The sequence below is a fragment of the Epinephelus moara genome, chromosome 10 (assembly GCF_006386435.1).
Source record: "Epinephelus moara isolate mb chromosome 10, YSFRI_EMoa_1.0, whole genome shotgun sequence".
NCBI lineage: Eukaryota > Metazoa > Chordata > Actinopteri > Perciformes > Serranidae > Epinephelus > Epinephelus moara.
Window position 1 is genome coordinate 30,387,530 of NC_065515.1, and position 15,506 is coordinate 30,403,035.

A 15,506-nucleotide genomic window follows, 5' to 3' on the forward strand; every position below is an offset into this window, starting at 1 on the left:
AGACCAAGTCACATTTTGTGAGATTTGCCTTACTAATAACCTTAAAATTGGGTTTATAAACATTAGAAAAATGTAGCTCCCTGGAGAAAAAGTCAGAAAATCAAACTGTGCAGAGGAGTGTTTTTCCTCCAAAAGATCAACAGCTAAGGACCAGTGGACTCACTACTTCCTCCCCTATGACACTCTCATTTTCTTTTCCTCTCTGTGGAGAAAATGGTCCAGACCAGGGGCGGGTACTGCACCTAAACAATGTTATGGTCCCAACTAATAGTGTCCAGAGCAACGATTAACAGAAACTGAATGAGAGCACTAAATGTCTTGGCAGAATCGTTAGTTTTAAATCAGATATTTATTGAATTTATATCAAAATTTCGCCAGCCAAAGACAGTATTTCATACAGACAAAGCTCTTTTCTGGTTCCTTTCTGATGGCTAACATTTAAAATCTAAGAGGTTTCGTTTTTGTTTACATTTCCAAAAGTAAGGTAAACATCTTGTACGGTGTACTGCATCGTTTATCGAAACTCTGGAGTCATATCAACACCAGAAATCACAAGACTTAGAATCTGTGAAGACCAGAGACTTGGTGAAGCTGTATTTATAGCAGTGCTTCGAGCTGAATGCTATCGTCACTATGCTAACAAGCTCACAGTATTGATGCTAACATGCTGATTTTTAGCAGGTAGCCTTCAATGTTTACAATATGCACCACGTTACTTTAGTGTGTTAGCATGCTAGCATTTGCTAATCATCACGAAACACAAAGATGAGGCTGATGTAGATGTCATGAGTTCTTTAATTATTCATTGCCTGTAACCGCTTATCCTGTTAGGGGATGCAGGGGGGCTGGAGCCCATCCCAGCTGACACTGGGCGAGAGGCGGGGGAGGCTACACCCTGGACAGGTCACCAGAATATCACAGGGCTGACACATAGAGACAACCATTCACTCTCACATTCACACCTATGGTCAAAGTCACCAAGTAACCTGCGTGTCTTTGGACTCTGGGAGGAAGCTGGAGAAAACCCAGAGGGGCCTCCCAGAGGGGCTGGTTCGAACCTGGAGCCCTCTTATTGTGAGGCAACGGTGCTTACCACTGCACCACCATGCCACTTGAGAATCTCATCATAGTAAAGTACTGGACAAACTGATATTTTGACCTGACATTGGATGATGATAAAAAGTCAGGAGATCATTTAAGTTATCACAATCCATGCTGAGGGGAAAATTTGTGTCTGTACAAAATATGATGGCAATCCATTTTATAGTAGTTGAGATGTTTTAGTCTGGAGCAAAGTGGTGGACAGACCGACTGACACTGTCATCCAGAGAGCTGTTAGCATGACTAATATATTTGAAACAAAATCCTAGTCGGGATCTGTAGTTTACCTTCTTATATCAAAAATGTTATGAGAAAAAAAGCAGAATCAACAGAATAGAGTAGAACTGAACCCTGGGAATATTTATCACCCTATGAAACAATGATAAAGTGGACTGTGCTCATTGCACATTGCTCCCAAGGTGCATAATCAATAAAAAAATAGCCAGCCTTAAATATCTCCCCTGTATCCTGTTAACAAATATACACACCTTGGGAGCATTAAACAATGTTGGACTTCCTCCGCTTTATAATTCACTATTTTGATTAATCTTGGCAATTATGGCTGAGGACTGGGATACGTGCTTTTCAGTTCTAATTTATTTTTGTTGGCCTGGCCTGGTGACTTTTACAAATTGGGCTGTGTCCACTTTCAACAGACTGTAAAACGGTAAGAATTAATAACTGCAATTCAAACAAGCAAGAAGAGACACTGTGAACGTCTGTGCAGTATCAGCCTGTGAGAGGAAAATTGTGGTTTACACAGCGTCAGCCCCCACTGGCCAGTTTCAGAGACTGTTGTTGGACGTTGGTTTCAGCACAGTGCCACACTGGTATTCACACATGTACAACAGCAAGACACAAAGCCAAGGTAATAAAGTTTAGATGTGGTATTAAACTAGAAAATATTTTCTGTTCTCATTCTCTCTGTGTCGCTGTTGAACTCTAAACACCAGGAATAGAAACAAAGGAAGGGAGAGAAGGAAGGAAAGGCTATAGATAAGTTTGGGTAAGGTCAAATGAGCTGTGTGTGTTTGTGTTTGAGGTGGTGAGGGGGGGTTAGGTATCGCTGAAAGTTGGAGTCTGATGTTTCGCTTAGTGCGGTAACTACTGCAACAGTCTGTTGGTGAGAGTTTTGGAGGGGGATGCGCTTGACTGTTGTTGACATTAACCCCAGCTGACCTCTGATATATGTACAGGAAAAAAAAAAGCCCTCAATCTCACGCCTGTTTCTGGCTTTTCCTTGGTGCGACTGTGAATTTGTAGGGAAGCTTGGAAGTGTTGCAAGAAGTAAAATACGACTCAGGTGTGCTTTCAGCTGGGATGAAGCTTTTAAATAGGTCTGAACCTGAACGGAGAGTTCAGAGAACACATCAATAAGAAAGCAGACAGAATCTTTCAACAAGTCATTAATATTGAGTAAGTTGAGGTCAGTCAGAAAAAGGTCATGGTGGACAGATATTTTACAGACATGTTTTGGCTGCAGATTACACAGCATCAGTATTGAGTTCATAAAAGAGTTTCTGATCTCACAAAAATTCTTAGTTCAGTAATCACTTTTTTCCTCTCCCTCTGAGCTGTAACATCTAATACTGAAGACATTTTCCTGTTTTCATCTTTCAGCCTGTCTGATTTTTAACATGATAATTGGCTTCAAAATATGGAGACCGTGTTCCTGTTTTATCCACAAATTCACTCTGTGTCTGAGATGGGACCAGAGGTCTACAACACCCACAGTAATGTCCAGAACACTGGAACAAGCTGGAGCTGCTGCAGAGTGGACAGACTGGCAGCTAAAAATACACAGCATGGAAACTCCTCTTGAATCAAACAATGAATTAGCTCACACACACACACACACACACATAGTAAAGCCTCCTGGCAGGCAGTGTTAAGTGAATAAACAGGGGATAATTTTTGCTCCAGGGTGGACGGATAATGGGGATATAGCAGAGGACGTTATTTTAACTAAAAACACAACCTTTACTATTACAGGAGCTGTGCGGCGGGAGTAAAGATTCCATACACAAGGGAAACAAGGGAAAGACTCTCTCTGCCACTTTCCTCTCGAGGCGGAGATGAAGAGCGACACTCTGTCTCTGCTTTTACTGTTGTTGTGTCAGGTTTGTTATATTCTCGGATCAGCATACCCACAGCCAAAAAGACAAGACGGATACAAATAATCAATCACTTCTCCCCGGGATGTGGACCATTACACCAGTGACAGTTATGCAGATGTTAATGTAGCACAAAGCAAACATTCTGTTGTTGCTGCGATTAATTGCATTTTAATGTGCCTTGCGCACTGATTTAAACTGTTAAACAGACGTGTGTTTGAGGTATGTGCCAACCAATCAGAAACACATTTTCCATGGTACTGGCTGATGTTAATTTATCATATGATGTCCCCCCAAAAAAGCCATACCTGTGTTGTTTAACGCACTACTAGAGCCTTTGGCAAGATCAAAAAACGTAAACACTTACCTCCTTTGCATCAAATTTATTACCTCGACAACGGTGTATATTTTTTCGGTTTGCTTTGTCTGTTTGTCAGCAGGATGATGGGAAAAACTACTGGCCCAGTTTTAATGAAACTTTGTGGAACGCTGTGGCATGGGCCAAGCAAGAACCCATTACATTCTGGAGTGGATTCGAATGACGAGATGGAGACACAAAATATTTTTCACTTTTGTTAACATTGCAAGATAGGGCATTTGGCCTTGGCAGAGCTCCGCACGCTCCAATTGCCCTCCTAGATATCTAAGCTTTCGCCAAGCTTTGACAATAACTTTGGTGCAAATTCGATGCAGATGTTTGATCTTCTTTCATAGCCATTTTTGCTTCTAGCACCTTTTTGTTTTCTGGTAGTGTGCACTGTGAGAAAGTTTTGTTAAATCACTGAGAGAAGTACCTGCCTGTTCTTCATGGAATCTATTTGCTCACACTTGAGGACAAAAATCCTGTCCCCTAAAAATCATCAAATCCTTTTATAGTTAAAGTAAGACTTTGCCCTGCATGTTTTTTGCTCTTTTTACTGCTAACTCTGGTATTGTTTTGGGTGGTGCTGCACCCGCTTCTTCTCAAGTGCAAGCAATGAGCATCACTAGTAAGGTGTAACAAGGTCACCTCAAGTAACCAGTAGAAGTTGCTCATGCAGCAAAAGAAAAGGAAAAGAAAAGAACTGTTAGAGGTTTACCACCCAGGAACACGGCCAATTGTGTTCAATTGAATGAACTACACAGTCAGAGTTACTGGTACCACAAGTTGAACCCCTGGTCATTACTCCTACACTGAAGACTCAGTCCTGGGGTTATGACTGGCTTAATTAACAGGGGTAGGGTTGGCCATAAAGTGATTAATGTTTGAGTAAGCCTTTAGGGAACTGAATGAGAGTCAGTAAAATGTCTTTAGAAGTGTAGTAGTAAAGGTTTGTGTGTATGAGTACTTACCTGCGCACAGCGTCTGTGGTTTTCACACCAAACCAGAACTTGGTCACTCTAGAAAGAGACGGAGAGGATGATGATTAAAACAAACACAGTGAGAGAAATAAATCCTTGACAGACAAATCCTGTGTTTGACACACTCTGCCCACATGACCCATTCGTATGAGACTGCTGTCTGACATCCAAGAAGACAGAAAGCTAAATACTGTTAATAAAAGGTCATCGTAACCAGAGCAAATCTGACATGTGGACAGACGCACACTCAACCTTTCTCTTATTTACATAATTATCCTCTGGGTGCAAAATGACTTAAGATACTGTGTTTGTGGTTGCTGAAGCAGACAGAGACCGCGTCACTTGGTGAGATGTATGTTTATGTGTGTGTGTGCGTGTGTGGACAGTAACTGCTAAGTGAGTCAAGACCACCAGTAAATATGGCTGCTATAACCACTGTGACAGGGAGAGACGTCATCTCATGACCACAGGGACAGAAATACAGATAAACCAAACGTTTCAAGATTTGTCTTCCATCCAAATAAAACACCTTAAAAGAAAATTGTAACTATCCATATTTGGTATTGAATGCACAAGGCCACACCTTTTAATAATTACCAAAATCAAATAAAACCATGGTTAAGATAAGTGGTAGCCCCTGTAATAGGTTCACACCTCCCATTAAGGGTTGGAATTTATGATTATTTTCATTATTAGTTCATGTACTAATTGTATTTGAAATTGTTTTGTTTATCTGAAAGTACAAAACACAAACATATTCAATTACAATTACGTAAGACAGAGTAAAAAATATTAACATTTGAGAAGCTGGAAGTTAATTATGTGTTTCGGCTAGATAAATTACTTAAAGAACTGATTTTCAAAATGTTTTATCTGTAATTAATGTCTGTCAACTGATAAATTAACTAATCATTTCAGCAATAATCCGTCTTGGTTCCATAGAGTGGATGCTACATTACATTTTTTCTTTTAATTTAACAGTTTTTAGGAGATTTCGGATCATGTACGTGGTTTAAATGCAGACTAAAAACCCTGTCAGCTGTTTCTAACTTGCACTGGTGAGAGAGTCAGTCAGTGTGGCAAAACTGCTGCTCTTTGCTTTGTCATCATTCTGCACAATCATGATGCCATCATCCAACATCAAAACAACTATTACAATACTGGTGTCTGTGCAGTTGTGTATCTGTCTGTTGCCATGTGTGTGTGCCTCCAGGGAGTATATGAGCCTCTAGTGTGTGTAAGTGTGTGTCTGTGTGTGTGTGTATGTGGGATAAGCCCTCTTAACGACTCCTAAACCCTCTCCTGAGCGTGCTGTATTTAGCTGAACCAAGCTCATCTCTTTCCACACAGACACACACACACTTTTCAGGGCTTGTCCTCGTTGTGCTTCTGGTATGATGAGGGTTAAGGGGTTAGAGTTGGGGTAACAGTGCAGAGGTTAAAGGGTAGAGATTAAGGGTTAAGGGCTTTCACGGTACAGGGGATGCTGAATTGACTCATTCACTTTTAACATTTGAAACAGATGCATATTGACTTTTTTTGTGAAATAGCTGCTAAAGAAGCTAAACAGCAATTTGATATATGAAGATTAAGACCTACTCCCTGATAAACCCTATGGAAATGTTGCATGTAGCAGCTAAAAGAATTTACTATCAGTAAAACAGCCAAGAGTTTTTTTTGTTTTTTTCTGAAGTGAGAGCAAGATTAAGGCCGTGACATACTTTTAAACAAGGGCTTGTCAGACTGGACAGTATAAATCTTCTCTCTAACTGTGAAATAAAGAGTGCTGCCTCTCACAATTTTGTAAATTTCCCAAACTGAATAACCATCAGTCACGCCTGCTTCCTGCAGAGAGTGTCCACTGAGCATATGTGTGAAAATGGTCAGAGCTCCAAGTTCTCCACAAATTTTGTTTGCCTCATTCCTCTCATACTCTCACCCCTGTCCACCACTACAGCTGCGTACTATTGCCTTGGTTGTCCAGCTGCTGGGCAGCAGCGAAGAGGTGGTTAGTTTTCGAGAGGAGACACAAGGAGTGCAATCAAAATCAGGATCAAGTCCTGAACAGAGGCCACCACAAATTTGTTAAAACTCTTAGGAAGCTTTCACATTAGGGACCTGGGCCCAGATCCGAGTCCACTTAACCACAAAGTCCAACTGCAATTAGTGTGAACTCTGTGTACTGAACCTGAGCACAGTTCATCAATCAGTGCCTGAGTGCGAATAAAAAGGTGGTCTTGAGTATGGTTCACGTGTACTCGGGTACAGTTCGCATTACGTGTGCAAACAACTGTTTGTGTGAGTCGAAGTTGTCGAGTATAATTGCAAAGGCAGCTCTCAACACCACCAGTCTCCTCCGAAACCTTCATATGTGTGCAGCACACATATATCTCATCCCCTGACTGCACGTCCATGTAATAAAGTAGGAAAACAGGAGAGAGGGACGTTCTTGACATTGTCTCCAAAACAAGAACAACAGTAGGCATAATGCAAAGCTTGACTCAACTGTATGGGCTTGGAGTCTACACTCTAGTGACAACATGAACAAATGTCACATAGATGATGACGCGTGTGTACTATAGAACTGAAAAATATTACTAATGTGAAAGCTGAGCAACAGGGAAGTGGAATGTAAGGTAAGGTAAAACTTGAATGTCCCCAGGGGGGCACTTTGGGACACACACAGTAGTCATAAGTAAAACAAAACAGACAGTACAATACATAACACACAGGTTCCAGAATCACACACAGTCAAGGATAAATCATGGTTAAGATAAGTGATAGCAGAAAAGGATGATCTGTAACGCTAAGTGCTATATGTAGTGAGGCAAAACCTTCGTCCTGATGGAAGCATCTGAAACTCGACATGGAGGGGGTGTTGAGAGTCTGAGTGAATTGACCGAGCTCTAGAGGTGACCTTCTCTTCATAAAGATGCTGTGAGTTATCACAGTGGAGAGAGAAGGCAGTCAGATACGGTATGAATCGTACCAAATAAAAAAACTACCTTAGTCTCTGAAATGGTTGTTAGGCACAATGGGCCTTTTCCCAGCAGACATTTTGACTTGCCATTGTAGAAAAAGCACAGGTGTTACTGATAACATCAACAATGTGTCTATTGTTGTCCTACTGTGCTCTATTCAAGTGCTAGTAAGCCGTGAACCTGAGCCAGCATGTACAATACCAGGATGCTAAATGGAATTTAGCCATCATTTGTTTTATTATCTACACCTGTGCTTTTCCTACTCTTGGATGTCAAACTGTCCCAGAAGACCTGTCTAATACAAGTGTATTTCTGTCCCATGCTACTATGCCTTTAAGACTAAATGACTATTGATGGCTTGTCTTAACAGTAATCTGTGCTATTTGTTAAACAGGATAATGCTGGGGCTGATGCTTCCTATAGAGATAAATTAGAGAGGGAAGCAGAAGAAGGCAGTGAAGCATAAAAGTAATGGTTAAATCTCTGATGCACAAGTCTGTGGGGAAGGATGGATGGAAAGAAGAATAGATGAAAGAAGAAAGTGAGGAGCAGCTGTCATGGTACCACTACAGAGACAGAGAAACACCTTCCTCCCCTGCCCTCCTTTTCTTTCTTTCTTTCTTTCCTCGTGTCGTTGAGGCACTTCCTGACTACACAAAACTGACATTGCCAAGGTGCAACTGATTTTCAATTCCTGCTCTCGAGCATTCAAGGGATGCAGTCAAAGATATTGTGATTTCTGATTTTGGCAGAAGGATGCTTAATTCAACTAACCACCCTTGTGAGGCATACATTCTTCTTCAGTCTTTCATTCTTACCCTCTAACTCCTCCTCTTAGTCTCCGCAGACATTGCCGTCAACTTCTGTAAAACTGACAGGAGAGGACTTGAAAATGATGGTGATGATATACTGTAGATGTGCCAGTCAAAGAACTGAGGACAGTTAAACATCTCCAGATTTTCACTGATGAGATATAAAGCAGCTTTCCCCACTGCTGGCCTCCCATCTTCATCCCGTATCTTAATCTTTTTCACGCTCTCTTTCTTTTCCTGTCTTCCTCGCCATAACATCCCCCTTCTTCTGTCACTCCTCCTCAGCCCCCTCTGCGACACACACATTAATGCATGCACACGTGGATGTACACATACACAGGCTGATCCCAAGTCAATTTCATGGGACATATTTGCTGTCAGAGCCAATCAAGGCAGTTTAGATGGGCCTGTGTGCCGTATGGCTATTAAAGAGTGGTCAGAGTGGGGTTTCGTGGGGTCTCAGAGTGTGTGTGTGTGTGTGTGTGTGTGTGTGTCTGTCTGCGGCAAAACAGCTGCACATGTTGGAAAAGTCGGGGAAAGAAAGGGAGGATTGGAAGAAGGTGACTAGAAGAAGAGAAAAGAAGTTGGATGTGGAGGGCTTAGAGGAAATGGGAGGCAGGGAGGAAGTTGAAAAGAGCAGAGGGAGGCAGACAAAAGAAGGTGAAAGATGGAAATAAATATTAGTTAACAGGGGGAGAGACTGGAAAGGAGTGGATACTAGTTGTGAAACAGGACGCAATAAATTTTGTCGACTGCTGTTCGTCTGGCTTAAGCTTAGTCTTCCGAGTTTTATTAATGGCGAGCCAACTTCTTAAAGTGCATTTTCATCCATACTGGAAAACCATTTAAAAGCTAACAAATTTTCATTGTGACACTTCTGACTTCTGGTTATGGATGAAGTTGTATGTGATGTGTTTATTTACAACAAAAATAGTGTCTTTAATTATTTATAAATCTTAAAACCTATATTATGACCCACAATTTGATCCAAAAGCTTTTGTGCATTTTATGTTTCATGTACCATAAAAAATCCTCACACTATAGCTCACAAGATACCTTGCATGAAATATATCAAGAGAATTTTATTCCAACCCAGTTTATGATCTATGACTTAGAACAAAAAACAGTGCAAACATCCCATTTCATTTTAATGATGGATTTCCACACGGCTGGATTTCATACCAACATTAAAAACACAGGGTCTTAAAGTTTTCTCTATCCTGGGATTCACAAGAGAAGTTTGTCTGAGCTTGAGACACAAGAGACCTGTCAGAACCAGAACTGACCCACGGAGTGCAAAACTGTTGCACTAAAGAACTTCCACATGGTTCTGATGACTGCTGAGTCCACAGTAATCATTGTTAAAGAATAATAATCTGATATTACCAAATGCAACAGCGGGAAAGAGGCAGGGACTCAAACACACACACAGAAATGTGCACAGTTAACATGCACACGCACAGCTGCACACACCCTTCAGTGTTTGAAAGAGAGTGAGATATAAATCACACTCCTGCCAGATGCGGCGATAAAAAGTGAGTGTGTGTGAGAGAGACAGAGGCAGGGAGAGTGTGTGTACGTATAATGTGTGTGTGTGTGTTGTGGTCAGTGTTCGCGGTGAGGCGCAGTAGAAAGTCTATTTAACACGAGGCATTAACTCTGCTAATCACACCCAGATGACCAGAAGCAAACATGCGTGTGTATGTGTTTTGTGCGTACCTGTTTGTGTGTGTGCGGTGAATGTATCATTCATGACTAACTTCCACTTAACAGAATATGAGGCTCTTCCAAAAAAGCCAATGTTGAGGTTTGAGCATTCCCGACAGAAGCCCCTAATTAGTCTACGTGCGTGCGCCTGTGTGTGTGTGTTTCGGTGCACGTGTGTCAACGTTAGTGTTTGTGGTGCCCCACATCCTGTAAACAGCAAGCGTCACAACAAAGTGGTTGTTACACGGTCCTGAACTTTGCCTCATCCGACAATTACGTTGGCATCCGTCTCTCTGTTTCGGTTCACTTCCAACAGCAACAATGATGAAACTCCTTCGGTAAACAAATACTCTAGATGATCAACAAATTAAAGTAAAAGTTCGACATTTTGGGAAATGAGCTTATATGATTTCTTGCCCTAAGTTACATGAGAAGATTGATTTCACATCTGTAGGCTAATATGAAGCCAGCTAACTTAGACTAGCACAAAGACTGGTTGCCCAGCAACCAGCGGAGATGGCAGGAATTTACTGGTCCAGACCAAGAAATAGTCCTGCACATTAACTCCCTGTAAAACTATAATTTTGTTTTTTGTATGAATTAAGCAAATGACATACAATGTGTTAATGAATGAGCTTTAGATGTGCTGGTACTGTAGGTGTATTTTGTTGCCTTATATTATGTTTACGGTACACACAACTAATTTGGATCAGCAAATACATTTGTTGCTAGTTAACATACGTGGGAAGTTGCAAAAATGTTGATATTGAACAGCAAAATGTCATGCAAACTCAAAGTTCTGGTGTCAAGATCTTTGTACGCCCACCATCTCCCCAATCCACCTCCTTCCGAAGCCTAGTGGTACATGAATGTAGTGTTTCGTTACCTGAAAGACACATCATTTCTGAATACAATCCTGGCTGTGCCACAAGAAAGTAGTAAAAAAAGCAGTTTAGTAAAATACAAACGTAATTTCTAGGAGCCAGGGTAGAGTTTGGACAGAGACGGGCTGGCTGTTTTCCCATTGCCAGCATTTGTGCTAAGCTAAGTTAGCCAACTGCTAATCTCTATAAACAGATATCTGCATATGTATGCCGAATCTGTAAGCTACCGTTAGAGATTTTGATATCAGAAGCGTTCTGGTTTCTCTTTGTAGTCCGAGTAGTATTGACCAGGCTTTGGTTGCATGCAGGTAAACAGTGCATGTGGAGAGCAAATGAGGCAAACACATTGGCCAAAATGGAGTTCTGGAACCAAACGACTATCATCTGATGGCAATTTTTAGCTTCTTTTTTTTTTGGGTCATTCATATGGAGCTATCTGTTTATAGAGAGTAGCCAAAATGACCAGCACACAGAAGAAGTTGTCTTGGCTTAGATATCTGCTAGCTATGCAAGAACCCCTGAAATATTACCCTGAGAGGCTTATTGTTGTCAGACCCATAGCCAATTGGTTCCAAGAATGGCCAAATGCCAGCAGCAGCTTCATATTCAGGGTGCAGATATGTGAGTGGTCACCACTGGGAAGAAGATTTAAGCATTTAATTGCTCAAGTATCAGGTATAAAATGCCGTCACAGTGTTGATGTAGTAAAAGAGTCTTTCTGTCCGTCTCCCTTTCTGAAGCTGAAAGAACAAAGCTTTGTCATTCATTGTGTTGTCATTCCAGCTGTGATTTACTATCTTGGAATTTCTTGTCCTGGTTTCAGGTGAGTCACTCCTACGCCGCCACAATTTTATCACCATCCATCCCTGTTTCTGCTGATCAAATGACAGGGCAGTCACAAAGCCGCAGAAAGGGGTGGATGCTTTATCGCCGAGGTGAATCAAACAAGCCTTTGTCTCCTACCGTCACCCGCCCTTCTGCCTGTCTCTCTGCTTACCTGTCTGTCTGCATGTCAGTCTGCTTTTTAGCCCGTGTCACAATTTGTGAGGTTGTCTCTCTTCATGTTTGTTAGTCGCACCTGTTTGTGTGCGCCATCTACCTGCCTAGCTCACCCATTTTTCCATCTTCCCTGTCTGTCTTCGTGCTTGACCGCGTCTGTCTACCTGCCTTTATCTCCCCCGTCTGTCTATGTGCAACCTGACCTGACCGTTGTCTCTGGTCTTTTTCAGAGCGTGACTGGTTGGCTGACCGACCTCTGGACTGATTAGACTTACCTACCGCAGAGCAGCTGGGACACACATGCACGCACACACACATAAACATGAATGCACAGGCAGCTCATTCAGCCTCGCACTGGCTCTCTGCCCTGGCTTGAACCGCTAACCATCCGCTCATCAGCACCACAGACCTGTGAGTGTTTAAGACACGCTGCCTAATCTGATCTACTACGTATGTGCAAAAAGATCCAGCTCTGCAGGCGAGGCCGCTGGTTTTTTCTTTTTTCTTATTTTTAGGAGTTTACATCAAGGAGGAATTTGGGAATATGACAACATACCAGCAAATATATGCTCATGTGCACACACACATACACACAAAGAGCTATAATTACGCTATTACACCATACAAGGGAAAGTAGTGGAAAACCCAGAGGAGCAGCCGAAAGAGAGGTGTAAATAGAAAACTGGTGACTCACATTCTAGTGGCTACACACTCGCCACACACACACACACTGAGAGAGAAAGAGCCAAAAACACAGGGTTCACCCACATGGAGCCAGAGGAAGCAATGTGTGTGTTTGTGTCTTTGTGTCTGAGTGTGGTGAAAGAGTAGGATGAGTAAAGCTCCATTTGCCATCACTGATGTTATAGTTACTGGAGCTGTTATCAAAAGGGTTTTTTGTTTTTAAACGTTCTGTTCTTTAAATGAATGAACCCTCTAACACACAGTCTCTCCCACCCATTAATCACTCTGTGCTCTGCTGCACTGTCCTATAATAGGTTCAGGGAGTGATGCTGCTCCCCAGGATGTGGCTGAGAGGAAACTTGTTTCCTTGTTTGCTCAAAGTTTAGAGGCTCTTTTTAATTTGGCAAAACGCACAAAGTTTTCAGTGACCCTTTATATCCTAAAAAGAGTCTCTGAGTCACACTAAAACGCCGTACTTTCCTGTTTCTCACTGTCCTGTTAATCAATGACAATGTCAATGCCAAGTTCTTTTTCAACAAAGGCTGCAACTGACAACTGTTTTCATAATTGATTCATCTGACTATTCATTTCTTGGTTACTGTCTAAAATGTCATAAAGTAATGAAAGACTCCTGTCAGATGTCTCCACAGGTATTTTTGAAAACAGGGTTTTTCCTCCTTTGTTCTAAATAAAATGTACATACGAACACTATTTTTGTCAGAAACCTCTGTCCAAATAAAAATGGAAAAACACAATTTAAGTACTTTCAAGAGCATTACAAGCCAAGAGGCAGCAATATAATGGTGCAAAGAATAATAGGATGTTGGCCAATCAGAAAAACACTGCTATGGTGAATCATAGCACATTTTGACACCTCTGTTCCTCACTATAGTGGAAGAGTAATTATACATTTATATGTTAACATGTAAAAAGTCCTGTGAGCACGATTAGAGCCAGCAAAAATTGTAGCCACACCCGCCATCGCAGACAATGTTGCTTCAACTGTGACGCCCTACAGGAGATAATGGCACAAACTCTGACATTACAAGCCAAAAACTCTGTTTGACCTGTCTTCACGTCAACACTTAAAACAGAGTTTCCCTGGAAGGAGTTTTACAAAAGGTCCGTTTTCAGTGACCTAAAGTGCAGTCTGCGTGTGGAGGACAAACCAAAACGCGTGGAAAAAGTATTCATGTACGTATGAACTATAGGCCTTAGATTGTTTTGTTTTGTCCAACTAGTAGTAAAAATGCAAATTTTACATTAATTTAAAACAGAGCAAAGGATGAAATTCTCACATTGGAGGAACTGGAAAAGCTAGTGTTGTCATTTTTGATTTACTGATGATCAAAAACCAATATGGATTATTTTCTGTCAGTCTATACAATCGGATTTTGATGATGAAAATTTAAAAAAGGTTCATTTTAAGAGATAATTCCATATAGCATTTTTTTTAAAGTGACTAAAAGATCTAACTAGTAGAATGAGTTACTTCCAAAACGACTTGTTTCAGGAAGTTTCATTAATCAACCTCTGTATTCTTACTGCAAAAGATCAGCCCTAATCTGCTTTGTTTCAGGATGCTGACAGTCTTAAAGTCTTCTTGAAAAAAAAATCCAATGAATAGACTGCAAGTAGAGCAGTCTAAAAATAAATGTTCTTATAGCTTCAATAAAATTTTGAAGATATCGGCGTAGAGTCAGAAAATCCTGGAAGTCTCAACACATCATGGAGGTCAATTAATTCCTATAGTATAACAGAAAACAAACTCACAGAGATAAAAGAGTTGTGTCTGAATGGGATGCCACATTTTGTTCACTCTTAAAAATGAAACTCAAGTAGAAAATGTAAAAAATTAATGTTTGGCCTGTTTGCTACCTCCCAGTCAGTTGGTCTCATTTCTATCGCTGCTGTTTGATGCTCAACATCTGACTACTGCACTCCACTTCATAAAGTTTAAAGCAAATGTTCCCTTTCTCACACCTCCATTCCAGAAACACCACACACACACACACACACACACACACACATCTCACTGCTAGAGAGTCATCCAGGGGCCACCCTCATTACCCAATGCACAGGTGTGCAGGGAGTCTATTCAGGATGGATGCGAACCAGACCAAACCTTTGTTTTATACATGAACATATGCAAACTCACACACACATACACACACACATAAATACACACACTGTCTTCTACACACCTCAGAGCCACTGGGGCTGAACTCTGTGGTTAATGACTTTCCCACCCACTACACAGCATGCACATGTTGAAGCCGTTAACGATAAGTGGCTTTTCGAACTTGGTAACGTCCTAATGTCCCCGTTAATCTCACATTCCTCACTACAAAGGCCAAAGAACATGGGCCAGCGATTTCACTGAGATGAGCAATTTTGTCAACTACTATAAACCAGTAACCCACATTTTTCCAGGGTACCTTTGGCCATCTGTGTACTGACACCGGGCAACCTTATCAAAACACTTGTGCAAACCTTCCTGATGAAAACCATGCTGGAAATAACTCACTATTAAAGGTGAGATCACACAGTTACTTCGGATTAATTATTTAGGCAGTAAGTGCTCAGCTGCGCTCCTTTTCTGTTGTGCATAACGAGCTAATCTTAAATCTCTGCACAACATGGGATTGAGTGACCATTGTTACTGTTAAGGATGGATGCTGACTACAAAATTGTTATGACTGCATAATGCATTTCTCCAGCAAGCACCATAGTTCCTGACAAGAGTACAGAACCTTGGGTGCTTTACTTTTAGTTTGTGAAGCCTGAATTAAGCGATACGACTATGAATGGTCATCAGAGTTGTAGGAGGGGCTTTTCATCAATCATACTAGTGATTTTTTTTTTTAATGTTCCAACATTTTA

At 41.3% G+C, this 15,506-nt stretch overlaps 1 protein-coding gene across 1 annotated transcript in view; it reads right to left on the reverse strand.

Annotated features, from left to right (window-relative positions):
* Positions 1-15,506, reverse strand: part of anos1b (anosmin 1b) — a 51,499-nt gene that overhangs the window by 34,929 nt on the left and 1,064 nt on the right. The window contains exon 2 of the mRNA XM_050054859.1: positions 4,548-4,595. Within this exon, the coding sequence (XP_049910816.1) occupies positions 4,548-4,595 (48 nt within the window). The remainder of the gene's footprint in view (positions 1-4,547; positions 4,596-15,506) is intronic.